Genomic DNA, 27,542 nt, shown 5'->3' on the forward strand with positions numbered 1-27,542 from the left:
CAGCGCTGGCTTCGGGGCTGCTCAGCAGGCTCAGCCTGGGGCTCTCCAGGCAACAAACCCCAACTTTCAGCCTTGAGCAGGGAAAGGAAGGCCCTGGGGTGGAGAGAAGATAGAGAAATATCCACCTTGGGGGAAAAAGTAAGCAAGGGAGACATCCAGCTTGAGAGCCTGGCAGGGGAAAGGCGCTCGCAGCCAGGGGAGAGGGGAGCCTGAACTTTTCTCTGCCAGAAGAGAGGGCTCCATAATTGGGGGAAAAGGAAAGTTGAGCTGGAAGAAAGCGTTTGCTCGATCGAGGTTCGGGGAGGAAAACCTCCCTGTTCTCACTCTCCCTGCCCGCAGAAAGCACCCCGCTCCCTTCACCCCAGACGAGCCCCCCCGGCACCATGAACGTCTTCCGCATCCTGGGGGACGTCTCCCACTTGCTGGCCATCATCATCCTCCTGCTGAAGATCCTGAAGTCCAAGTCCTGCGCCGGTGAGTGCTCCCACGCCCCGGGAAAGGAGGGGGGGGGGGGGCTGCTCTTGGAGGGTGGCTTGGCAAGGGGTGCAAGGAAAACGGGTACTGGAAAGGCTGGCAAAAGCCCACACAAGCTGGCAGCCCTCTCCAGCGGGCTCTTCAAAGGAAGGCATCCTCTTCCTCCGGGAGGTCTCCCTGCCAGGACGAGAGGGCTGCGTTGGAAGGATGTGATGTGGCAAGGCGCACGGCCTCGGGCAGGTGATGGTCTCGGGGCGGTGAAGCGAAGGAGAAGGCAGCAAGGCCAGAGGGAGTCAGAAAATGAGCGCAAGAAGTTGTGGCAGCACCAAAAACTAGCAATCCGGAAAGAAAGCAGCTTCAGGTCGGAGGTTCTGCCAGCGGGTGGGCAGGTACCGGAGGCTGCCCCGTCCCTGGGCAAGGAAACCAGGGCAGCAGCTGCCCACAGGAGGACTTTGTTCAGAATTCATGGTTTCCTCCCCAAGAGCCTTCGGGGCTGGGCTGCAGCACCGTGGCCGTTGTCACAGGTAGAGAAACAGGGGGGGTCTGACTGCATGTCCCTGCCAGCGATGACTAAGCTCCATCAGCGTCCCTGGGCTGGTCCCTGATCCTGCAGCTCTTCCCTCGTGCAGCAGATGTCACATCACACAACCCCTGGCGAGGTGGGCAGGCGGAGGGGACAAGGGAGGGAAGAGAAAGGCGTTTTGGTGACAGTATTGGCCAAAGTGGTGAACGTGCCCACCCGGCAATGTGTGTACATACAACCACTTCCAAAGAAGGCGTAAGGGGAAACCATCCCAAGGGACCTTCCTCTCATCTGCTTTACCTTCCTTTCTTCTCCCTGCCGTGCCAGGTATCTCTGGGAAGAGTCAGATTCTTTTCGCCCTCGTCTTCACGACCCGCTACCTGGACCTGTTCACGACCTTCATCTCTGTCTACAACACTGTGATGAAGGTAAGGAGAGGACAGTGCAGAAACAGAGGTTCACCTCAGCTCGCCGTGGCTTCTCGGGGAGGTGAGGGTATGCGGTCACTAAGTTTTTCAGCCAGGAAGGATGGATAAAGATGCTTCCTTTGCTGTCACTGGCCCTCCATTGACCAAAAAAACCCTCACCACAGTCAGTGAGCAAGCTGAACCCATCACATTTAGTACCACCAAAACCAGAACGAGACGCCGTGAATTGAGTCTGGGTGCCCTGGCACAGCAGGAGTGTTAACAGACGGTTGCCACCAAGCCAGCCTCTACACAGAGCCCTAGAGGCTCAAACAAGTGTGATCCTCGTGGTGGGGCCATCTTTAGTTGACCGCTGGACTATCTCCAGCAGAAGTCAATCCACAAGCCAGCACAAAAAAAGCATTCACCACTATCTCACCCTGGCACAGCCCCACCAGAACCGGGTTAACAGATCCCTGACTTTAGCAAAGCCATCCTCTCCTCAAGCACAGAAGGTGGAACTGCAGGTAAGGTCTCGCCATCTCCCTTCCCTCCCCCAGGTCATTTTTTTGATATGTGCCTACATCACCGTGTACATGATCTACGTGAAATTCCGGAAAACGTTTGACAGCGAGAATGACTCCTTTCGCCTCGAGTTCCTGCTGGTCCCTGTCACAGGCCTGTCGTTTCTGGAGAACCACAGCTTCACCCCCTTGGAGGTAAGGAAAACCTGAGGCAGGAATGGGAAGCAGCAGCCTGACACCAGGCAGCAGAGCGAGCAGCATGTTGAACAGCTGAGGTTTTTAACAGCAAGAGCAGGCAGGAAAGGCAAGGTTGGCAGGCCTTGAAGACCGTACCATCTATAGAGCAGCTCAGCGCTGTCTCCTCTCAGTTCCAGCACAGCAGGCTCTTTTTACCCAACTCCAGCAGCACCGCTCAACCCGCTCGCACATGGGTGCTCTGCCAAATGAAAAGCTTTAGGTCTTAACGCATATTACCCAGCGGCAAGACTCTCCACTGCCTTCGTTTTGCATCTCACAGATACTCTGGACCTTCTCCATCTACCTGGAGTCCGTGGCTATCCTTCCTCAGCTCTTCATGATCAGCAAGACGGGGGAAGCAGAGACCATCACGACGCACTACCTTTTCTTCCTGGGCCTCTACCGCGCTCTCTACATCGCCAACTGGGTCTGGCGTTACTACACGGAGAATTTCTATGACCAGATCGCTGTAGTTTCCGGGGTGGTACAAACCATCTTCTACTGTGACTTCTTCTATCTCTACGTTACCAAAGGTAGGTAAATTTGAAACATTCGTTCGGCACTCTTGCAACGTACAGTGGAGCTGCAGCTTGCCATGCATTAATCCTTACGTGATTTTATTCTTTGCTGTATTTGCGATGCATGTTATCCACCTAAAATCCAGTTTAAATAACATACCTGTTGAATGCAGATGAGCATCTCTGCTCTAAAGCTCTAGATGTGCATGTCAAACAAAGCAGAAATTAAACCAGAGCTAAGCCTAGTTTAACCCCACCTTGGGAACTGAGGTATATTCAATTCTACATACATCTTGAAAGATTATGAATCACACAAAAAAACTCTGAGGGGAAAAAAAAAAAATAGCTGTAGGCAGAGAATGTACCTGAGAAAGCAACCACAGACATATGGAGATATTATTAAGCCTACTTTTTCTTTTGATGAAAAAGATGTAACATGCTCAAGAACTGATTCTGTAGGAAGACGGGCAGCTGCAGGGACAAGACACCCCTTTCTGTATCCCAAAATCAGATACCCCTTCAACTTCAGCACTGTGCTTTGGTAAATGGCTACATACCAGAGCTAACGAGTGTATCAAGGGCATAAAATCCAGCAGAACACGCTGTGGTTTGCTGAGGCTGAAGTATGCTTTGAAACACTTTTCTGTTGAGGAGGATGGAATTTGATGAAATCTAGCCAAGTGAACAAATATTTTCTTCCTTCTTCACATTCCCGAATTAGTCTGCCAAAAGCAGTAGCGATGGCCTGCATTTAATGTTTCAAGGGATGAATCTCCGGTAGGTTCATGCAATATACCTGCTGACAGAGAGGTGACCGGAGCACTGAGCAGGTGGCTGGCCTTGGCAGATGAAGACTTCCTTCCGTCATTAAAACATTTTTGTAGCCAGAAAAGTACTTTGTGAAACTGCCATCAAGGTGCTCTACGTCAATTCCTTTTTTTTTTTTTTTTTTTAAACTAATTCCCATTTTAGCTTCACTCAGTTCATGTGTCCTGTGTCCTGTATTTTGTGAGAAATCCATACCCTTTGTAGTTGGGGATGGTGGAACAAAAGGGGGGGAAAAACAACTGCTGGCTTTCAGTCTCACATCGTTAGTGATAGAGCTGCAAAATTTAGATGATACAGGAGGCAGAAGAAAAAACATTTGTCCCTGGGACATCGCAGCAGGAAGAGAATTGCTTTTTTTTTTTTTTCACCCTTTATACAAATGTTCTGAATCATGGGAGACAAAAGGTGTCTGAAGATATGCAAATGCTTTGCAGTCACTTACAAAAACCAGTAATATTATAGCAGGTTGCATCTCTCTTACACTCTTGCAAAAAACCATCTTTTCAAAACATTTCTAACACCGAAGAGCTCAGACAAAAGGGCAGCGATGCTGCAAAAAAAGCAAAAATGTGTTATATAAAGAAATGTATTTAATAAGACTTCAGAGCCTATATCAAAGCATTGTAAAGGGATTTTTATAGAATGCAACTTCTCTTTATCTTGTTTTCAAAACTAGATAAGCTCCTTTCTCTTTAACACAAGGACCTGAAAGACATTCCGAGGAAGCTTTCAGCTCCCACAAGCTTGTATTTCACAGAACGGCTGAGGCTGGGAGCCACCAGGGGGAATCATCTAATCCACCCCCCTGCTTGCAGCAGGATCACCTAGAGCAGGTTGTTCAAGGTCCTGTCCAGTCAAGTTTTGAGCATCTCCAGGATGGAGGCATCGCAGCCTCTCTGTGCAACCGGTACCGCTGTCTGACCACCCTCACTGTAAAAAAATTTTTCTTAAGTGGAATTTCCTATTGCTGCTTGCCCCGTCACTGGGCACCCTAAGCAGAGTCTGGGTCTGTCACCTTTCCTCCTCCCATCAGGCGTTTATACACATGGGCAAGATCCTCCTCAGCCTTCTCCAGGCTGAGCAGTCTCTTCAGATGCTCCAGACCCTTAACCATCCTCACAGTCTTTCTGGACTTGCTCCACGACGTCCCTGTCTCTTGTACTGGCAGCCCAGAGCTGGACCCGTCGCTCCAGCCGTGGCCTCACCAAGGCCACATGGAGAGGCAGGACCACCTCCCTCGACCTGCTGGTGATGCAGCTCACAAGGGCACACCGCCGGCTCGTGTTCAGCTTGGCACCCACCAGCACACCCAGGGCCTTTCCTCCCAAACCACTTTCCAGCTGAGCAGCCCCCCTGCACATACTGGTTCAGGGGTTTGTTCCACCCCAGGGGCAGGATGTGGCATTGCCCTTTGCTGACCTTCATGAGGTCCTCTCCAGCCCATTTCTCCAACCCAGCACAGTCCCTCTGACCCCGTCGGGTGTTATCAGCCACTCCCCTCCGTTGCGTATCACCAGCAGATAACCGAGAGCGTACTTTGCCCTTCCCTTTGGCACCGAACAAAGATGTTGAGCGGTACCGGCCCCAGCACCCAGCCCTGGGGTACACCACCAGTACCAGACCGACAGCCGGACTCTGCACCGCTGACCACCACACTGCCAGGGCAGCCGCTTCTCCATCCACCTCACCTAAGGGTCCCCGGTTATTTCCAAGAGGCCTCCCATCCCAGCTTCCAGATCAGACGAGATGGGGCAGGCTCAGGGGGGTCTTGCCACGGACCATTTATTTATTCAGGTCGTGTTCTCTGTTAAAAGGAGGGGGAAAGCACTAGGGATAGCACAGTAGACCCCATACTACACCATCTAGAAAAAAATGGGGAAATTAAGAGGGTCTATGCAAAAGAAAAACTAACCATGGAAGAGGAAACAAGAACCTTTTCCTTTAGCATAAAGGAGAACAAACAGGTTGTGGTTTCCCCCTCAGAAACAATTCTGTACTGCTTCTCTCCCATTAAGGATCACAAATTCTCCTGTTCTCAGGATTCCTTAATTTTACCCTTCTCGCTAAATTCTCCTAGATGCTCCTTCCACAATGAACAGGATTCTCTGGAGCTGTTAGCATAGATGTAGCAGTTGCGTTACCTGAAGACAGCACAGCTCTATTCCCACCAGCCTACAGTAGCACACGGAGGATGCCCAAGGAGGTCTATGCGATAGCCATGATCTCATTGCCGCTTGCAAACCTGGCAACCCACTATCTAGCACTCTGAATAGCAAGTTCAAAAAAAAATAAAAATTAACTTGTTGAAGCAATGAAACAGTTGAATTCACCCAAGTTCCTTACCTTCTCTTTCTCTTTGCACAGTCCTAAAAGGAAAGAAGCTAAGTCTTCCCATGCCCGTTTGAAGACGTTTCCACAGACAATGCAAGAAATTCCAAAGATGAAGCTCTTAAGGTCACAGCTTTCCTTTCCTGGCCTTTTACGACCAACGGATGGTTCTGCAGAGTTTTACTCCCGTGCCAGGAAGACAACGAGGCCTGGAAAGCTGATACGCTTTGCAACCATGAGACTTTCCCTCAATTTTTTTTATTTCTTCTTACTTGAATTTGGTGCTAGTAAGTAGTGCTGGCCAATACTGAAGTAGCGCAAATTATTCTCTCCCGGCTCTTCCCAGCATCTACCTCCAAAACACGCCTCTACCTTGACCCTGAGGCAGCACAAGGAGCGTAAGGGAAACCGTCACTACCTTTAGACCTTCAGCCCTTTAATAAGCGCCTATGGGAAAGGGAACATAGTACCATTAAGTCTGATAACATATGGGAAAGGGAACATAGTACCATTAAGTCTGATAACAAACACAAAGGCTACCGACCCATTTCACACGTGGCCACATCTGAAACAGCAGACACTACAAACTGTTGGCTCTGTGTGAACTAACATCCTCCTGAAAGTTAACTCTGCCTGACCCTTATTCTATTCAGGTCCTCTTAACATTCCAGAAAAATACATTCTCTTCAAATGATGGGAATCTTCCAATTCCACAGGTATTCAAACATCCTCCCCACTCACTCACTTTCAGTGACAGTTCCTCATATTCTACAAAGGGGGACTGTTTCAATTAGAATTCAGTGGGTTGCCAACAGGTGCTTCCAACTCCTTGAATTTGACTTTTTTTAAGAACTGGGAAGAACAGGGGCAAAGACAGCTTTACACTCTAAAAATAAAGACAAAGTTCACAATTTATTGACAACAGTGTTTTTATTTATACCTACAAAAGAAAACAAGATGGTATCAAAAGGACAATTTACAAACTAAGAATAGTAACATAGCTCTTAGTATCCTGTGTCTGAACACCACAGATCTATTAATCTCTCAATTCAAGTCTTCATTAATACAACAGGAATGTGTTCAGAGACCAGCAGGTGTGTGAAACAAGATGCTGATCCCACACAAAGCCACTAACCCTTCCATTGTTCAGAGAAGTCCAAACAGTAAATTGCTTCAGGAAGTGGGAGGGGAGGAGACACCCAACTCATCTGACACTCCCACAAACTTTTACAGATTGAAAACAACGCAAACAATACTAGACGCTAATGCTTTATCAACAAGGGCCCTCCAGCTGGTATATGGAACAGAGCAGCGAGCACCAGGTGGGACAGGGGCAGCACATGCCACGGTGCATTTATGCATTCAACAGTCTGGTTAACACTCTGAACTGAACAGAGACCCTGGACTTCAGCTGACCTCAATGGCAATAAAGCACTGCAAGACTTGGCACAGATGTTTACATGTGCACAAGTCCCTCCCAAAACAAATGAAAGCTATAGCAGACTAATAAGGCAGCTTTGGCGGTCCAGAGACCCTTTTTTAAAGCCAGTCAGCGAGATGTCCTACTCCTACAACCCTCAAACACATTTCTGCATTGAAATCGCAAATTTAAAAAAAGAAAAAAAAAAGAAAAAAAAAGAGCTCTACATTTGCTTGTGAGGGAGGCCAAAGACAAATCAGTCAGTGCCTGGATAAACGAAATGCTTCTGGCTTTCACTTCACACAAGCAAAGGAACTTCCTGCCCAACCACTGGAATTAGAAGATGGGATGAGGGACTCGAGGTTCTGGAAGATCCCTCCCTTCTCCCTCTGTCAGCAACCTACCTGTGTACTGCAAAAAAAAAAAAAAAAAAGCAAAAAAAACCAAACCACATTCATCCCCCAAAATTTTACTCTGGGAAGAAATTAAATTAGAAAAAGAAGTAATTTCTGTATAAGCAAGCTCCTTTCCTGGGCTATAAGAAGTTCCACTCTGCTACAGGAGGAGTGGGCTGTCTTGTTCATCCATATGCAAGAATGCCAACAGAAAAAAACACAACCCCAAAACACAAAACCCTGCATTCTCATAATGCAAAGATTATGCCTCACAAACCAGGAGATGTATCCATTCTTTTGTCGTATTATCAGATCAAGAGCAGCCAACTCCTGTTAAAATCTACTGTCTCTGAACCGTCTGGTATTAGAAATAACAAGTCAACAACATGCTTTACTAAAGGGGAAACCCCCTCACACCCACCTTAGCCTGTAAAATAAACAAGTTTTATTTACGTATTTACTAAAATTTCACTCTTCTCTAACATTTTCTAAAATGCTACCTACCTGCGAGAGCTCAGCTCAAAGGGACCAATGGAGCAGGGAAATGCACTCAAAAGCCAGAAAAAGCAATAGTCAGAGCAAGGTACAAAAGAAATAAAAGCTTCAGAATCAAGATGCACTAATCAGCTCACCGCTTACCTCATGAAAAGGAGATTCCAGGCAATCTCCTCCTCCTCCCTTCCTCCCCTTGCACACACTCCCCCCGCCCCCCCCCCAGCCCACCCTATTCAAACCTCTTAAATTTAAGTGTGGAAAACTCTGTCACATTTTATTCAGCATAGCGGCATTCAGAACATTCCCCTTGCCAAAAGTTTGCTACTGAAGGACAGACAAATGAGATATGCTGTTCATCATCTCACTTGTGGTTAGTTTCTGGGCTCTCAAATAAGACTTCTCTCAACAAACCCAACAATAGGAATCTGAGAGCAGAAACTAATTTAAGGATAACCAGGCTCCATGTGTTCACGATGCTGTAATTCAACAATTGTAGGGAAAGAACTTACTTGGCTAAACATTATAACAGCGGTACCTACAGCGACTATCTGGTTTTCAGGTATCGAACCCAAGACAGGTTTGGTCTCTGACACTGGGGTTTTAATCCCAACTTCCCTACTGCAGGCTGCTACAGGTACCAGAAGATGGGGCCGCTGCTTCCAGACCTACAGAAAACGCCAGTGTAACTGGGGCATTACTCTGAACACCGCCCAGCTCAGACAAATGAGCAGAGTTTTCCTATAGAAAGTCACCTACGATAAGATTACAAGCAATAATAGTGAGCTATTTAAAAAAAAAAATAATTAAGATTAGGAGAAGTGAGCATTGCTCCCTTGCATTAATCATTTTAAATGAAGTGCTTTTTGGCTCCCCAAAGTTTCCCACCTCTCTTGATACTTCCTGAAATTAAGTTAACGTGTTACAGAATAGAAACTTCCTCCCCTCAAAAGCAAGTTTTTTTACACAAACCTTAGACACCAAGATGATCGAGCTGGGACCTATCTGCCTTATACCCATTTCTTTTAGAGAAAATAAAATTTCCAATTTCCTCAACATGCAAGACAAAAAATAATAAATTTTCCAGTCAACTATATATATCTCTTAAAAAAAAAAAAAAAAAAAGAAAAAAAGAGGACAGGGTCAGTAATGTGGACTGGGGGCCATTTTTGATGGGCTCGAGGGATTTGAATGGTGAATTCTAAGTCTAACCTGCATGAGAGAGACATCACAATGGGAAAGAAGAGAAAGAAAAGGTTCCTTTAAATGCAAGAGGTCTACACTGGTCGCCAGCGGGCGAGTGGTCTCATTTGCGTGAGGGGGGAGGGGGTGGGGGAGGGGGTGGATACTGGTAGGTGGCAGTCTGTCCCATATAGCCCATCACGTTAGTGGCAGGGGGCTGCGGAAACTGTTGTGACATGAGCGGCTGTGGCTGCTGGCCCGAGCGCCCCACCATCCCTGCATACTGCTGTTGGGTAGTGCTCTGTGAGGTTCTCCCAGCGGTGGCAGCTGTGGTGCTGGCACCATAGCCACTAGCACTGTACTCTGCAGTGCCATAGCCACTCGTGCCATAGGCAGCTGCTCCATAGCTCCCTTGAGTGTAACCATACTGGCTCTGTGCTGCCCCAAAAGCAGAATTTGGGCTCCCGTAGGCACTGCCATAGGTCTTGTTGGCTCCGTTGGCATAACTGTCACCACGCTCACGGTCTCTGAAGCCACCTGAGTCTCTCCGGCCCTCTTTCACTCCCCGGAGCCTCCTGTCACACTCTTCCTGGTACATCAGGTTAGGGTTGTTTACCGAACTGCTCGTTCGGTAACGAGAACGACCTCCTGGCGATGGATATATTAAGATTTAGAACCACGAACAAGTTGTAAACAACGAACTCTGGTACAATTATACCACCCTTTCTCCCCCTCCTACATCCACAATTTTGGCCAGAAGGAGCAAGTTCTTTTGACTGACTATAACTTCCCTGCACAGCTGTGCATACCCCTCTTCATTTTGTTCAAGGTGCAAGTAGGAAGTTCAAAAAGGGTTCTTACTGCATGTGCTTGGAGACAAAGAAACAGAAGAAATTCAGGGCTAACTTGGAAATATAAGGGAACTTATTATTCCTTCAGGGAACGGGAGGTAAAATAGTCTCAGTCCCTGAATGTAAAGTCAGTGTATCCCTTCACTGTTACCAATTTTGCACGTGCATGCACAAGCATCCTCTTGCCTGTGCTTAGGTAGGAGCTGCAAGGAATTAATTCAAGCAAAATTAGCTCTGTGAGAACCTTATGAGAAAAAAAGAATTCTACAGCTAAGGTAAAACATTGGACTCCCTTTCTCTTGGGCAGAAATCCTACACCTACGTAACATGTTGAGACCTGAGGTAAAAAACAGCTTTATTGCTAATCTGTTTATCTTAGACTTGCACTTACTACTTCCCTACCCTCTTTTTAACCTTCCCTCCCTCTAAATGGGGAACCTATTCCCAGTGTAGTAACCCTTTTCCCATGGGCCTTTACCTCCACCACCACCACCTCCTCCTCTGTGGTCCACAAGCTGCATCAGTTTTGGATTGATGGCTTGATTGGCTTCTTCCAACACTTTGATAAGCTCCCTGGCTTGTTTCAGGTTTCCTGGTGTGAAGAAGGTGTAGGCAGTACCTTTGTTGGTACTACGTGCGGTACGGCCAATACGGTGCACGTAATCTTCAGAGCTGTTCGGATAGTCGTAGTTTATCACAAATTTAACATCTTCCACGTCTTGTGAAGTGCCCAGGTGCGAAGCACAGTGAAGGGGTAGGGTTGAGGAAAGGGGAGAAGAAGAGAGGACGTGCCAACGAAAGGTGGGGAGCACGAATGCAGGTGACAGTAATAAGAAAAAAAAATACAAAGTTAGTAATTGCATGGAATAAATACAAGACAGACTCATCCCAAAAGAGCAGAAGACTCAAATTTAAGATCAGGAACAAAGAACAGCGTCCTGAAAAACAGTGGGTAATTTTAAAGCACTTTTGCCCTGTACTCAAATTCGTCCTCCCCGGAATGCATTTATCTGTCTTCCTGGATCAAAGACACCAATGTTTGTGAATAAGCTAATTGAATTTCGTACTTTTTTTTTTTTTTAAAACAAAATCTGGAAAGTGAAAATGCCACCATCAGACAGAGCAAACTGGGGTGGAAGAAGGGCAGAACTGCCACGATAAAGCTTTTACTCTGTTGGGAGAAGTCTAACAAATAATAACGGTAATGAGATCACTTACCTTCCACTCAGTAACATGAAATAAAAGGCAATCTTAAAAATATTTACTTTTACAGTCCTAATAAATACAGCGAACTACTTTCCCTAGCCTAAAGCTTAGGACACTCCAATTACATTAGTATTACTCAGCCAACTCAGTAAAATTATTCAGACCTAGAATATCTTAACTCAGCTTTGTAGTTATCACCAGAATGCATTGCACTAACACTTAACCGTGCTGTTCCGTCTAGTTCTGGCAAGCTTTCATAATTTGGACAATCCTGAATTCCATTAGCAATTCCCTACTTCCAGTGTCAGATGGAAGCAGGAAATGAAATGATCAAAATTGCTTTGTATGCAAAATATTATTAAAATTTAGGGGATCAGAACTCCATGCCTTGTGGGAAGACCAGCTTTGGAAACTTACGGGACAGAAACAAAGCAAATGTTAGTGTAACGCTTCAGTGAAAGCGCCTTAAGTACCAAAAGCACCTATTTTATTTACTACAGTATACAATATTTTTAAAAAACATGGTATTACAGTAAGTGCCCTAACAGCTCATAAAAAAAAATTAAAAATCTGCATTTTAAGAAGAATATTCTGAAAATATCCAAGATAAAACACAGATTTTTGTGATTTCCTTTCCTTTTTTTGTTTCTTTTTTTTGTTTTTTTGTTTTAAAGAGAGAAACATTCTCTGTTTGTTACCAGACCGATGCACACTCCCTCCTCCTGTGGGAAACCGCTGCAGCCGATCCCGTCTCTTTGCCTTTTATTTTTGGCGGCCTCCTTTCGAAAACTCCGCCCTCTGACACGGGACCACTGGAGCGCGGGGAGCATGCATCAAGGGTCCGTGGCAGCGAGAAGTCCCCACACACGCTCGCTCTGTGAACTGGCTTAGACGCTTCTCTGTAGCCCCATTTGGTTGTGAAGCGCCGGAGAACCTGGGTTCAGGTAAAAGTTTCAGGTCCTCCAACGCTTTTTGTCCCCTATTCGGGGTTCTTAGGGGCAATTGTCAAAAAAATGAAGATACAAAAATTACATCCAAAGGGTCAGACTGCATCTATTGCCCAGACTCCATCAATTTCAAAGGGGTTGTAGGAAAAATAAAAACAAGAGGGTTGTGGTGACAAGAGGGGGACTTTATGTCTGTTTCTTATTACAGCAAAGGGGGGGCTCCTCAGTCTTTGCTGACTCCAAAGTCCTGAATCACACCAAAAAAAGGGAGTGAGAAGGCAGGTTTCACAGGGGGCTGCGCGAGTCTCCAGCTAGGGTCCTTGATGCAACAGTTTTTTTAAAAAGGGAAAGTGAAGTAAAGAGAGGAGTACGTATGACAGATTGCATCTTCACAGCCAGGGTGTAACTAGTCTGACAAGCTGCAGGCTACATGATCCTCAGTCAGTCCCGTTTTGCACATCCAACAGTAGCAAAGTGACTTGAATTACCACAGAGGATACAAGGACGTGCTTTCCCGGCAGAAAGCACAGGGAAGTGTAGCTACCAATGTAGACGGAACTGACTTGACTGGGAAGGAGTGGGAAGAATGGGAAGGCAGGAAGAGGAAAATGCAAGGGTGTTTTCCAGACTAGAAAGTGGTCCTGGTAGAGCACACAGCTCGCTGAAGATAAGACCAGAGCAAATACAAGACTCGGCTTCTCCAGTCTAGCATGCTCCAAAGCGTTTGCGCACACTCACAATCTTCCTGCGCTTTTAGAAGATAATGTAGCAGGATCAAGAATTGAAACTGTAAATCATTTTTGACAGCTACCTGGGAAACATTCCCTTTGTCAGACCATCAGAATACCCTATGGCACAGACAGTCTCCCATTACTAATTAGGCGAGAGATAAACTAGCAAACATGCTAGTCTACAGAGCTGTTTAGACCATCGGTGTAGATGTGCCCCCACCCCTGCACTGAGAATGATCTGCAGCTGATATCAAAGCTTCTGTTAAAGAAAACAAAACAAAACAAATTCAATGTTTTTAGTTTAATAGACTGAACAAAAAAATAAAGTAAAAAAAAAAAAAAAAAAATCAGTGCAGAGAGAGGACCTCACTCCAGGGAATTATCACAAAGAAGTCATTACGGGACTCAGAACTTACCTGGAAGAAGCTTTTTTGAAACCAATGTTCCATTAGGAAGAGGGAAAGCCCTGGTGACTCAGCCAAAAGGCGCGCGCCCCTGTTTTATGTTATTTAGGTAGAAGCCTTCACTTTCCAGGATCTTGGAGGAAGTCGTCCAGAAGTTTGCCAGTTAAGTGACTTATTTTAAGAAGCAGCAAACTCAGGGCCCCAAAACAAGCAGAGATGTTGTTCAGTAACAAGAAACAGACTCTGGTACCTTTCCCCCTTAGCTCAGGTGAAGTGGAGGATGGGAAGTGGGGAGACTGTTTTCTGAAGTGTTATCCAATTGAGTAGTTTTGGGGGGAGTGGGGTTGTTTTTTTTTGAGGGGGGTGAGGCTGTTTTAAATGTCTAGGCAAGATGCACAAAGAAGCTACCAGCACATAGCAAGCCTGTTTAAAAAATGCTGCTAGAGAAAGCAGCTCTCTTTCATACAAACTGGTTTCAGGCCTCAGTCCCTTCTCCCAACAGGCCCAAGTTCTAACTGCACAGGTCCAGACATGACCCTAGAGGGCAGAGACTGAAGTCCATGTAATCACCTCTCTGAGGAAGTGTTGGACAGTTTTTTGAGGGGGGGAGGGGAAGGAGGGGTGAAGGTTGTGTGAACAAAGGCTGCCAAGTCTAGTAATGGTCTGCCTGTATTAAAGTGACCACATGATGCACAGCACAGCCACCCTTTCAGCATATAAAAACAACAGAGAGCTCAGATAACTTGCATTTTTAACAAACTAGAGATTTCTCTGAGCTTACCTGCACTGATTTGCAGTAATTTTTCTATAAAAGTTACTACAATGAGACATCGACCCCCAAGTAGTTTTATCTTCTACCAAACTCAGGGAGGGTAGAGTATTCAATGTCTGTTATTAAACTCAGAGCACTTCAGAAGCCATCGTCCTCTTCTAGAGTGGGCAGATGTACAAGGACTGTGCTTAGCACACAGTATTTCACAATACAAATATGCTTATTAAAAAAGGGGGCACAACTGATGCATCCAGACAGATCATTTTCATACCACCAGAATAGAGCTGTGTGATTTTGATTCAATTACACATTTGGGTAACACAATGTTAAAGGCCATATATAATCTCAGTGGTCCTACCTAGAAGGAACACAGAGGAGGGAAGGTTACATGTCAAGACCAAAGATCTGGAGCAGTGCTTTCTCAGATGTGAATACATCTGTGGGGTAAACATGCATGTACACCGGGGTTGGTATATTCAAATCTGTGGTGTGTCATACGGGGAGAATATTAGCTATTTGCTGTTGAAATGCTCTCCCATAACTTCCTACTTGAACTTTATCTGACACGCTCTGAACTGAGAGCAATCCATCCCTACCATCCAGCAACAAAAGCTGGATTTGGGGAAGAAGTGAGTGTGGTGGAAGGGTTGGGTTGCATAATTGGACGTCTCTTCTCCCTCTTGGCGATCGATTGGTCATGCCTAGGCCTTGCTGCAGACCAAAGCCTGTTCATTAGGAGCAGGAAGAGACTTTGAATATGAAAGAAAAAAAAAAGATTAATGTTAAAAAACGTATTTCACATGTGGGGGAAAATCACGCTTTGAATTTTTTTTTTTTTTAAAAAAGAAAACATATTTCAGTCCAAAGAAGAAAAATATGCAGCAGTAGGCAAGAGTGGTCTATGTGTACAAACCTAGCCCACGAGATGCAACGTCGGTAGCAATGAGGATAGGAGCCTTTCCAGAACGAAACTCTGTAAAACAAAGCATGCTATGAAGTAAGATTTTTCAAAAAGACAAAGTTACCTGAACTTGATTTACACTAAATGCTCATTTTCCAGAATCTAAGATGGGTCAATTTCAGAAACCCCAGCAAGTCAGGATATAGCCTGCCAACTATTTTTCAAAATCCAGCTCTCTGGATTAAGCCAATTTCCCATTGTGTTTTTGTCAAGAAGGAGGAAAAAAAAAAAAAGCAAATATAAGTACCGAAATTAACAGTACAAAGGCAAAGAAAGTTCTTTTGAAGTGTATCTATTGGGTATATAGAGAAAAAAATTTAAGAAAAAGACCAGAGAAAAGCATGTCTCAGTAAATTATGTACAGCAGCCCAAGTTATTCTCCCCTCAGTGATGGACTCACCATTAAGCACCCAATCTCGTTCTGGCTGACTCTTGTCTCCATGGATACACATAGCTGGCCAACTGCCAAACAGAGATGCACATTAGTATAGACAGAAAGTACATACATTGAAGGCAACAGGAAGCTTTGCTGGCATTTTGGTAAAAAGGCAAAAATTAAAAGACTTGAGAAATATTTTATTCCCTGTCCTCCTCTAGCCTGTACCTACCTAGCATATATACTGGTTTGCTTCTTGCATGTTAGACCCACCACCTACATAAACAACCGTCTAAGCCAAATCACATTCACTATATTGATACAGTCCCAACCAACGCTATCAGTATTCTGATACACTAAAAGCTGCACAGCTCACAAATAGTCTCTCTTGCACTAATGCTTTGATGGACTGCAATCTTCTGGGAAACCAAGACTGAATTCAGCCAAGAAAAGAATGCACAAGTTGTTCCCAACAAGAGCATCACGGACATTTAAACCTCCCTGCTTTTGATTACAATTTCTGTTTCCCACTAGAAACAAGGGGAGGGAGGGGGGGAAGCTAATCACCCATCTCTGCGCATCCTTCGAGTGAGATCATCACATCGCCTCTTTGTCTCCACAAAGATGATAGTCTTGTTTTCCTTCTCTGCCATGATTTCTTCCATCAGTTGTATCAGTCTAAAATAGACATGAGAGATAAGCTGCATATCCACATATACAAGAATACAGGAGCGCTGTCTCAACTTCTATTGAGAACATATACAACACACATCCACATAAATAAGTCAGTATCACTTACACAGAATTTAGGTCTGTTGTATGATGGTATGGTTAGAATATACTCAACCAAGTAGTTAATTACAGGACTTACTTATTTTGTAACACTCGAAGTTAAATAATACTACAAATAACTTCACTATTAGGAATTAATATTTGGTTTACAAAGCAATGTAGATTTTTAAGTACAACCAAAAAAAGTGAAATGGTAAGAAAATCAGCTTACTTATGGTCTTTCTCGCTTTCCATGCATACATCCACTATCTGCAGGATATTGTGGTTGGCACTCAGCTCCAAGTTTCCTACATTGATCTGAACATAGTCCTGCAGGAAGTCCTCGGCAAGCTGGCGCACTTCTTTTGGCCAGGTGGCACTCCACATCAGAGTCTGTCTGTCAGGCTAAGAAAAAGGGAAAACGGATTTATTTAAGGTACTTGACTTCGAATGGGAAACCAATGGAGGCTGTCCTTTTAAAAGTTTCACACACCCTTATCTGGTCAACAATTTTACGAATTTGGGGTTCAAACCCCATGTCCAACATCCTGTCTGCTTCATCGAGCACCAGGTACGTGCACCGACGAAGGTTGGTCTTTCCTGCCTCAAGGAAGTCAATCAAGCGACCTGGTGTAGCAATGCAGATCTCCACACCTTCAAAACAGAATAAGGAAAAAGAGTAAGGCTCTTCATTTGAATGTCAATTGGTATTTTTAGTCAGAATGAATCACCTTCCAGAGCAAAATTGTTTTAAAAAAAAAGCACCACCCTCATTCGTACCAAAGATTGAGTCACTTCAGTAGAAGCCCTAGTTTCTTTCAATATTTTTTCCATTCTGAATTTACTGTTACAATGCCATTAGAATAATAAATGCAGTATAGAAGCTAAAAGCTTACTGTCAGAAAATACCAGTGAAGAGCTGTCCAAAAATCAGAAGTAAAATAAGCTTCTACTCAAGCCTGACCCACCTTCATCCAGAATTATGCAGTCTAGACAGCTCTCCAGAAAAATCAGAGTGAACTCCAGCTAAACTCCCCATTTTAATCAAACATGAAGTGCTCCTCTTGCTATACAAGTCAAATTTTTAAATATATAAAGCCAAAGCACAGGCTGTAATACTGAGTAATTATGCACCAATAGTGACAGGCAACCATCCTGCCTGAATTTGTTAGCATAAAACCAGAATTCAAATATTCATGAACTACCATCAGGTATGGCAATTTATACATTTCTTAAAAGGAGGGACTGGTCTCCACCAATTCCGAAATTTTGCAGGCGAGTCCTTCAGTGTCACTGAAATGTCCACAGAAGGTTAAGTTTAGGGAAGCGGGGGGGTTAAAAAGAGCAAAACTCCAACAGCTTTCTTGATACTGCACTTACAGATGCAGAGTATTTTGTGGCAACCCAGATCATTTTTGTGTCAACCTGGACTCCTAAGAGCTGACAAAGCTAGGCATACTTCTAGTTTCTACAAAGCTCATGCAAGAATTAGATTTCTAATGGAGCCACTGCTCTACAGGGAGACTGAATAAACTGCAATCTCTGTTGTCAGTCATGTACTCCTCCAAAGTAAATTCATTAAATGCTCCAAAGATCACAACTGAGAAAAAAAAAAACCAAACGTTTTCTGGACTCTATCTATTCAACAATCTTTGCTGCAGAAAATATGAAGCAATCATTCAAAGACAGGACACCTGAAAGGACTGAAAGCACCGAGCCTGCCCACATCCTCTAACCAAATGGTTTTCTTCATAAGCAGAACACCTGTTTTACAGCACTCCAGAAAGGTGTGCAAAAACCCACCAAGCTGATCCTCCCAAGGTCTCTTCATGTAACCTTTTGACTTCCGCTGAAGATGCTACTTTTGAATTGGAATGCACTACCATTTTCTTGAACAGAGCTATCCCACAGCTTTCTACCATGCATGCCTTTATCCCATTACTGCAGTGTTCAATAATGACTCTGCAAACTGCAGCAGTAAATAAAACTTTCTGATTTCTTGAGTAGATCTATATGAATAAGCTTACTTTGATAATACTTCTTACATCTTTTCACATAATTCCATTATATTTTTTTAATCTAGTGAAGATGAAAGCCATCAGCACATTCCTGCACTTGAAATTATATGTAACTAGCCCTTGAAATGGAGCACTACTGTGTTACAGTGGTTGCTGTAGAACCATGGTTCCTCATCATTGCCAAATCTAGCCCCTTGCTATGTACAGAGAGGCAGTTACAGAACATTATGGGGTACATGAACAGAAACAGAGCTTAGTGCTTAAGAACAATTGAAAAAAAACCAAACCCACTGTCTGAAGAAGGTTCTATACATTCAGAAATTAAGTTTGATTATTTGAACAAACCTAGGCAGAAGACTTGAAATCTGGCTTAAGAAAAATCATTCCTTAAACCTGCTGCTACTGCATTTCCTCAAAATAACCTGTTCTATTTCTGGTAAGTTTCTTTTTCCTCTTCCTAAGTCCTGATGATCTTCACAAGCGGGAAGTTCAAAGGTAAAACAGAAAGAAAATCCAATATCCAAGTAACTCGCTATACAACAAAGAGAACTACTTCATGAACTATCATTGTAACTGGAGAAAGAGACAGCGGCTCATTCATACACACCCCCTTCCAAACAGGTTTTAAGAAGATCGTTTTATTTTTACAGAGATTTTACAATACCACCTCCTCCAGAAACGGCAAACACTTGATTTAAAATTACCTCTTTCCAGATCTCTGATTTGAGGACCTTTGGGTGCTCCTCCGTATATGCAGGTACTCTTCAGTCTTGAGCATTTGCCGTAATCATCAGCAACCTGCTGCACTTGCTGGGCCAACTCTCTAGTAGGTGCTAGAACCAGACACTGCAAAAGGAATCAATTCAGGATAGCCAAGCTGCATACACATCCCTAACTTAAGGGCTCTGCACAGATACTGTAAGCAAAAGTTGGACCATCTGCTCTTTATTAGCTAAAACATTTAAATATCTTTAGACTATGTCAGCAATTGCACAGAATTTCAACTGAGTGGGATGTTCACATTGTGACAGTAAACATTTCTCTACTTACTATTCTGCTATACCAATTAAATAAAGTACACATCTCATTAACAATGCCATGCCACACACACAAAAAGGAAGAAAATCAACAAGCACTTACAATTGGGCCATCCCCTCTCTCCAAATATGGCTGGTGGTTGATGTGAACAATTGCAGGCAACAAGTACTAAAACAGAAGAACTTTAAGTCAAGACACAGGACTTCAATATTCAATGCCAATGAGCTCCTGCCATGACAACCGGATCACGGCAAGAGTCCATTTAGCCCAACATCCCTTCAAGAAGCCAACACCTGATGTGAGAGACAGCAAGAAACACTGGCCATATAAACTTCAGGATTCTACAAAAACAGATACTTGCTTTTATCCAACAGAACAGAAGATTTTCAGAGCTGCTGACCAACAGTATCTGCTTTGACATAAGCACAAAATATAGATGCTCAGCACCTCTGAAAGGAAGGCTCATTTAAATTTGGAGTCTAAGTTAGTAAAACTGAGCAATCTTGGCCCCAATCAATGCTTTTCATAAAGGATAAAATTCCTTCTTAACCATTGCAGATAAAATTAATGTATACCTTGAAGACTCAACCATTTTTTTATTTTAACTTGCACAGTTAATAAAACAAATATGCTAAAGAGCACATCCTGGTTTTTAAACCACAACATAAGGATAGACCAAAGAGAAGTGACTAAGCATCCAAAAAGAAAGACGCACACAAAATACATGCCTGTGAATAAGACAAGCTAGTTGAATTGAGACTTAAGTCTCACCCATGATGCAATAAAGCAAGCTTTAGAAACATGTAATCATCTCACTTTATGCTTGTAGTACTGACAAGCCCCAAAACTACTAACAAGCAGCCAAGGGTAATTTCTGCAAAGCTACTAGGAAAACTAAATAAATACATAAAAGGGAAGAATACATACTGCTAGTGTCTTCCCAGAGCCAGTCTGTGCAATGCCCACCATATCACGACCACTGAGGGCTAGTGGAAAGCCTTGGCACTGAATTGGAGTGGGTTCTGTGAAGTTCTGGTCCATCAAGGCATCCATCACATACTCTTAAGATTTTAAGAAAAGAATAAAATGTCTTAAAGGATAACTGAGTCTTCAGAAGACCTTTTAGAAAACAGAACAGGCCTAAACAGTTATTGGTTTTGAGTAATCCTCATTATCTTAAAGAATGGCAAAATACTCACGTGGAAAGCTACACTGGTGGAAGGCAAACACAGGCTTGGGGCAGCCCTCCATTCCTCGAATTGTTATCTCTTTCTTTCTTCGCAATTCTTCAACTTCATACTATTTATGTGGAGAAAAAAAAAGCAAAGACAAATGCCGCATGTCAGCAGGGACTTAAACTGCATGTTTCTATTAACTCACTTCACACCTTGGGATAACAGCTTCGTTAGAGAACCGAACTGAAACAGAGATCTAAAAAGGACTGCTTTCCTAAAGATTTTATTTTAAGATTGAGCTGTCACACAGCTTCTCCGACATTCAGAGGTATAAGCTCTCTATGTAGTCTAGAAAGACTAATGTCTCTCTCTTCTTCCAACGAGCCCTTTTTAATGAAAAAGTATATTAATATAGTATTTTTAAGAAACTACACTCTTTTTCCAGAGGCCAGAAATGACCACAGCTTCAAAAGTGATTAGAAACAGAGGATCAGGTAACATATTTCATGTGACAGTGCTAAGAACTGAACAAAATAAATAGGCCAAAATAAACAAGCAGAAGGCAGGGCAGTCCCCCTCCTTCAATTAACACATTCCAGAGGTAGCTCTTGCTGGACAACTTGTAACTCAGAAACGCTGCTTGGAATCTTTTTGGAACCAGCACTTCTTTTCTGCATGAAAAAAGCCCAGGTAATGTCATAATGATACCCTAAGACCTTACAATTTTTTTTAAATAATGGAACTTCTTAAAATACTTCTGAAATGTGTATTCACACAAGCATAATTTTAGGATTAGAAAAAGTGTTTTATCTTTGTTTAAGTTATCTTGGAAGTCTAACTGCACTTTGCAACATGCTTCCACAATTCATGACCTTATTCTAATGCTCATTAAAAATCAATAGAAAGATACACATCCATACCAAACAAGCACTTCATCCAAAGCAGTAAATTTACTATTTGTGAGAATCTCTCAAGCTTGAAAGAAAAGGTAAAAAAAGAAAACAGCCTCTGGGAAAAACATGAAAATCCTTTTAGTTGACTAAGGCAAAGACAGCTAACACAGCTAATGCTAACTATGGTTCAGTAGTTCAAATTGTTGTATCTTTAAAAAGCCAATGCCTCCTTCAATTCCTTTATGCCGTATAAATATCTCATGAACACTTCACATAAAGATTTGTAAGTCTATGTAATTGGATAAGAACATTTTGTTTGTTTCCTCGTGTTAAGAATGAAATCTCTTAATTTCTAAATATAAAAAGACATTAAAGAGTGAAAAAAAGACTCTAGACTCAAGTTGGGTAGGAAGGAGAGATTACTATATCTACAGAGTACACACAAAGTACTGCATCCAGTATTGGGCCCCCAATGTAAGAAGGACATTTTTTAACAGGGCATGTCCATTATGGGGGGAAAGCTAGAGGCTGGAGTACAGGCAGTATGAAGACAGACTGGGAGTGCTGGATTTCTTTATCTTGGGAAAGAGAGGACTAACAGGGGAGTTCAACTGTTGTGTTCAACTACCCTATGTGTCACTACAGAGAAGATATTGCAAGTAATTATTAGGGGGGGGGAAATACCATGAGAAACATTAAGCCCTGGGACAGCCAACCAGAGAGGATACAAACTCTCCCCATCCCTGGGGATTTTCAAACTCAAAAGGACAAGGCACAAAGCAATCTGCTCTAGTTTTGTAGTTAGCCCTGCTCTAAGCAGAGGATTAGACTAGAGATCTTCCAGGGCCTCTTTCAGCCTGAATTATTATTACAATAAAATACTACTTTCAAACATTTCACATGTATTTCTGCCACTCTTAGTTCCTTATTTTCAGTTCTTTCAAGGCCACCCCAGTACTGCAACTCTCAAGTTCTCCAAGTCTTATCTACATGGATAAATAGCTAAACCAAGCATTAGGATGACAAATTACAAATGACCAAATGTAAAGTATCTTGTATAAAAACAGCTAAGAGCAGAAGCATCACCTTTGCTAATGTTAAATACTGAAGGCAACTAGAACCGGTATCCTCCAGAGTATACACATACCAGACAAGCTTAATAAGGAGACAGTTCTACTATACACTGTCTCAAACTTCCTAGACAAGTTTTTCCACTTGTGACATTTTTGACATTTTCTGTTGTAGGCAAAATGGAACAGACAGAATCTGAAAACTTACCGGAGTAAGCCTGGCCACTTCTGGATGTTCCACGTAAAAATTCTTCTCAAACTTGGGCAGTTCATTTAAATCCCATTTTTTCTTACGTAAACGTTCCCCTGGATTACCAAATTTCTTTGGAGGAAGAGGACCTCCACGACTTGCTCCAAACCTGGGAATGTCAATGTTAATTATGGGGGAGAGAAAAAAAAAAAAGTATTTAATTACTCTGGAATTTGCAGAGTAATTCCACTCTCTTTCCCCAAAGTTGACAACATGAATACAATATTCTAGCAAAAGTCACCCCCCTCCAATCACTATGATGGCATACAACTTCATGAAATAACATAAACCTGCTTTAAGTCAGTTCTAAAGCCCAAACCATCTAAAGTTTCCTTCCAGTACAGTCATCTGTAAGTCACTGCTTTAAAGCTCCTGTCTCTAGGTTTCTACCTCAAGGTTCCCTCCCTCAGAACAACACTGGTGGTACAGCTATAGCACTTACCTTTTCCTGAAACTGACAGTACACTTATAACGTGGTTAGATGAAAGGGATGTGAAAAATCTCTAATTGCAAGTTCCTTGTATCTCTCTCAAGGTTAATTTTACACAAAAATACTACTTCACTGCTCCCCCCTCTATGTCTTCTCTCCTTTCTTATCAAGCAGTATGCCTCAAATGAAAAACAAGAGTGAAGAACAGAAAGTAAACAAGTCTAGCCAAGCCTGCAAGTCCACCTGTAATTCTGAAACCGAAGCAATTGAAAAAAAATTTTCTTTTTAAACTGAAGTCTAACAGGAAAAAAACCCCAAAAAGTATCTGGGAAAAATCATATCCCCTCTCAAATACTTCTGATGAAGAATCAAACAGAGTAAGAAGCTAATGTTTACTGAAAATTTCCTAACTAGCAGAAGAACTTAGAAGTTACTGCTCTTTCTCTCTCACATAAGTTTTCTTCACCCAGTTAATTTAATACACTTCATAAGGTTAAGAACTAACTGTAATGACTCATTAACGTGTTAGACAAAACATGAGCTTCTGGCAATAATCTGTAAGAGTAAATGAAAACCAAGTGGCATAAAATTATTATTTACTGTAAATATTATAAATTAGGTACTTTAAAATCCCACAAAAAAGTTACAGCTCTTTCATTAATATCATACAAACACAGCAGAAGGTACTTTTCCAAAAGCTATCAGGTCAAATTTTGTCCCGATTCAGATTTTGGTTAATAAAGCTACAGCTTTCTGCAAAACATGAATTAATGAGAAAAACCTGTTTAAAACAAGATTTTTATTTAGACAGCAAATCCAAAGTGTCTGCACCTTACCCAGGCAGTCCACTAGTAAATAAAAAACTGTTAATGAAACAAACCAAAAGCAATGAAAATCCCAAAGCAATCTTCTTACACTAGTAATTGGGGGAGGGGAGGGGAGTTGCTAAAAAATAAAGATCTGAAATAAATTTCTGAATTATCTTAAGTACAAGACTACCTGTTCAGACATTAAATACATTTGTTCTCTAAATCACTTCCCAGTGAAAACTACAAATTGTAGTACTTAAGAGAACACCCCCACACCCCCCAACTCAAATCAACATATTAACAGGAAGAAGGGGTTACGTTGTTGCAAGAGCTAAGTGTGGTAGATATAATTTAACTTAAAACCTGCTAAGTAAGTTTTAAATGTTTGCTTCGTTGCAACTTTTTCATTAGCCTCTTCCCTCTCCTATAAAAATCTTTTTTTTTTTCCCCCAGATGGCCTGCCTAACTAGCAAGCTTTGCAATGTGAAAAGACTATGAAACAACTTCAAAAATTCATTTAAGCATTACATTTTCTTTCAGGACAAAGTGAAAAAAAAAAAAACAACTCAGTACACATTTTCATTTACAGGGACATTCACCTTTATGGAAGATGTCTGCTACTGTTCCTGCTAACTTGAGGTCAAAATGACAACTATTTCTGTATCCAGGTAGTTCTAACAAAACCCATAGTCTCACTGAAGTCGACTAGAGGTTCAAAGGGTCAATGAGTTTCTTATGAAAGGAAACGCGGAAGAATTGATTCCAAGACTGGACACTGAAACAGACGGGTACTATGAATATTTGCTCCACAGCTATCCAGAGGGAAGAACTGATACATTTTACATGGAAATCACACAGTTTCAGTTCTCCATTCTTAAAGACACTCTGGCTGTGTACTGACCTGAAAGAAGTGAGCACTGCAGCAACCCTCAAACACTGCCTCTGCTGAAGTTTATCCACTAAACTGGCAGTAACTGACACTTTACATTCCAATTACAAGTACAATGAGATTCCAATTCCAGTTCAACCGATTTAAATCTAAGATTATTCCACTGATTTGCCAATAGTTCTCTTTTCAAGTGTAAATTCAGACTGACTCAAAACATTCTTCTCTGATATTACTGGTGCCATCATTTCTGGGACAGAACTAAGTGAATTTGTTACACTCCAGAGCAAACCAATACAACTTTCCATCCTAACAAGTCACCTACAACTTGTTTCTGACAGGATGAAAACAGAAAGCCTGTATGTGGTTAGCCTACAAAAGAATCAGCACTGAGAAGGTGATAAATTTTCAAATGGTCCTTAACCAGCATGCTGGTTGGCCCAATGTTTTATAAAGGTTATTTATGAAATATGATGGTTGTTGTCAGTGGTTACAAATATTTTCACACCTTAACTAGACATATATAACAAACTGAAGCTCAATGCATTAAAGCTTCCAGTATAATATGCCAAGAAAATGATTTTCCATGCAAACGTCCAAAAACTTCACAAAGCAGCATGTAGGCACTCCTTTTCCTTATGCAAAACCCCTGATCTAAGAGAGAAGCATCCGTCTATGATCAAATTATTTACAATAAATGAAATTACACAAATTTTAAGGCACGCCAAATGTTGTGACAACGCTTTGGCCAGTGTTCTTTTAAGTAACTGTATATAAATCTGCGTACTCAAACTCACTCACTGAACTCCAAAAACAGCTGGGGTCTGAACTATCTCAGATTTGCCAAAGCATTTACTCCAATGTCCTTGCGTTAAACTAGGCTGGAAATCTCACAGTGGAAAAACACCAGAACCCTCCTCTCTGTGAAAAAAATGAAAGTATCTTTTAATTTCAGAGCGTGAAATGTGGGTGTAAGATAAAGCAAGAACACAACTATCTCTCTCCACAGACAACGAGAAACTAAATGTTAAAATGTGTTGCAACATATAACAAAATATTCCTGAATCTCCCAGCGGGGAGGGAAAACAATAAGGAAAGGAAAGCAAGGGGGGGGTGAGGAGGAAAATAAGAGAAGACTCAGTAATTGTGATCTAGTCTGCCATATTAAGAATAACAGAACCCACATGATACGTTTATTGTTGATCCTTGAGAATGGAGGCCTAACTATTTGTGATCTAAATGACATAAAATGCCACTCTCCTAAATTAGTTCTAACTTTCTCTTTAAAAAGCCCTGGGATGAACACCTTTATTACTTTCAACCCTTAAAAAAAATCAAGTCTCAAACTAGTTACACACTGTAATGCCCTGTATTTATTGCTGCCATCCTCGGAAGAAAAAAACCAAACAACAAACAACCAAAAAAAAAAAAAATCAAACCTGCAAAAACCTCTTCCAAGCCAAGCCTCCTTTAAATAGCAGATTCAGGAGTATCAAGCACTAGGCCTCTGCAGTGCCACACAGACAACTCTGGTCTGACTGCTACGTAAGCTCCGTCATGCTCATTAAGTGTGGTCCAGGGCCATGTTTACCGAGATCACCCTCCCGAGGATGCAAGTCCCCTGCATGGCAGCAGTTTTCAATCTCATTTCCTCTCACGATAAAGCTGGGAGCGCAACTGAGTAAGATCTTTCACCAACTGCCATCTTTCTACTAAGTCCAGAAGGAGCAATGACAACCAGAAGGGCAGACCGTCCAACAACTACCCTTGCCAGGGCCACCAAGATCCCCGTGGCTTGCACGGGGGGGGGGGGACGGGGACGACGGGGACGGGTGTTAGGGTAAAGAAGCGGGCTGGCAAAAAATAAATTGGGGGGGTGGAGAAAAACGCAGACCTTAGAAGTGCAAGCAAGACACACACGGCTACACATGAACGATGGAAAAGCCGAATTAAAAAAAAACCTCAACCCACCATCCCGCCTTGCTGCCAGAACCGCACTTAATCAAGTCTCCAGCTCCCCCCCACCCCGAGAATTTTTTGGGGAAAAGCTCCCCCAATGCCACAAGCAGAACGCGCCCCTCTCGTCCCCACTCCTCCTCCCCGGCCTTCCTCCCACCAGGCCCCCCAACGCGGGGGTAGGACGGCTCCCTCCACCGACCCCATGCCGTGTCGACCCGCGCCACGCCAGCCTCCCCCCCCTCCCAACCTCCACCCGACCCGGCCTGCCCCTCCCCCCTTACCCGCCGCGGTCTCGGTCGCGGCCCCGGTCCCCGAAGCCCCTCATCGCACCCGGAGGGGTGGGAGAAAGGCAGCGGAACGCCGGCCGTGGGGACGGCGAGGGACTGGGGGTACGGGGAGACGGTCCAGCCAGGGGCGGCTGTGTCTCGGAGGAATCGCTTTGCGCCACCTCGCTTCTTTGGTGGGATACAAAAGGAGAAGAGGTGGTCAGTGGGTCAGAGACCCGCTGGACGTCGGCGGAGGGAACGGCGGGGCTCTCGGTCGGCTCCAGGGCCCGTGAAGTGTGGAGACACCAGCGTCTTCTTCCTCCGGGCTCCCGGCACAAAATGGCTGCCGCCGCCCCAACCCGCTTCAGTTACGTTACGGGCGGCCCGACGCTGCGCAAACT

At 43.3% G+C, this 27,542-nt stretch overlaps 2 protein-coding genes across 4 annotated transcripts; one reads left to right on the plus strand and one right to left on the minus strand.

The window, feature by feature from the left end:
• On the plus strand, positions 1 to 6,761 carry KDELR3 (KDEL endoplasmic reticulum protein retention receptor 3). Of its 2 annotated transcripts, XM_049822460.1 has the most exons (6): positions 1 to 138; positions 340 to 474; positions 1,325 to 1,425; positions 1,965 to 2,123; positions 2,446 to 2,698; positions 5,876 to 6,761. In XM_049822460.1, the coding sequence occupies exons 2-6, from the start codon at positions 384 to 386 to the stop codon at positions 5,914 to 5,916; spliced, it is 645 nt and encodes a 214-aa protein (XP_049678417.1). In that variant the 5' UTR covers positions 1 to 138; positions 340 to 383; the 3' UTR covers positions 5,917 to 6,761. The 2 variants fall into 2 exon arrangements, with proteins under 2 accessions (XP_049678417.1, XP_049678416.1); XM_049822459.1 differs by having other exon boundaries at positions 8 to 474.
• DDX17 (DEAD-box helicase 17) lies at positions 6,751 to 27,488 on the minus strand. Of its 2 annotated transcripts, none has more exons than XM_049822437.1 (13): positions 27,157 to 27,488; positions 22,750 to 22,900; positions 20,603 to 20,702; positions 20,331 to 20,464; positions 19,506 to 19,571; positions 19,070 to 19,211; positions 16,841 to 17,001; positions 16,580 to 16,752; positions 16,144 to 16,254; positions 15,601 to 15,662; positions 15,153 to 15,212; positions 10,658 to 10,897; positions 6,751 to 9,973 (listed from the first exon to the last, which is right to left on the minus strand). In XM_049822437.1, the coding sequence occupies exons 1-13, from the start codon at positions 27,198 to 27,200 to the stop codon at positions 9,453 to 9,455; spliced, it is 1,965 nt and encodes a 654-aa protein (XP_049678394.1). In that variant the 5' UTR covers positions 27,201 to 27,488; the 3' UTR covers positions 6,751 to 9,452. The 2 variants fall into 2 exon arrangements, with proteins under 2 accessions (XP_049678394.1, XP_049678393.1); XM_049822436.1 differs by having other exon boundaries at positions 6,751 to 9,976; positions 27,157 to 27,487.
• Between the last annotated feature and the right edge of the window lie 54 nt (positions 27,489 to 27,542).

Source organism: Accipiter gentilis, chromosome 18 (assembly GCF_929443795.1).
Source record: "Accipiter gentilis chromosome 18, bAccGen1.1, whole genome shotgun sequence".
NCBI lineage: Eukaryota > Metazoa > Chordata > Aves > Accipitriformes > Accipitridae > Astur > Astur gentilis.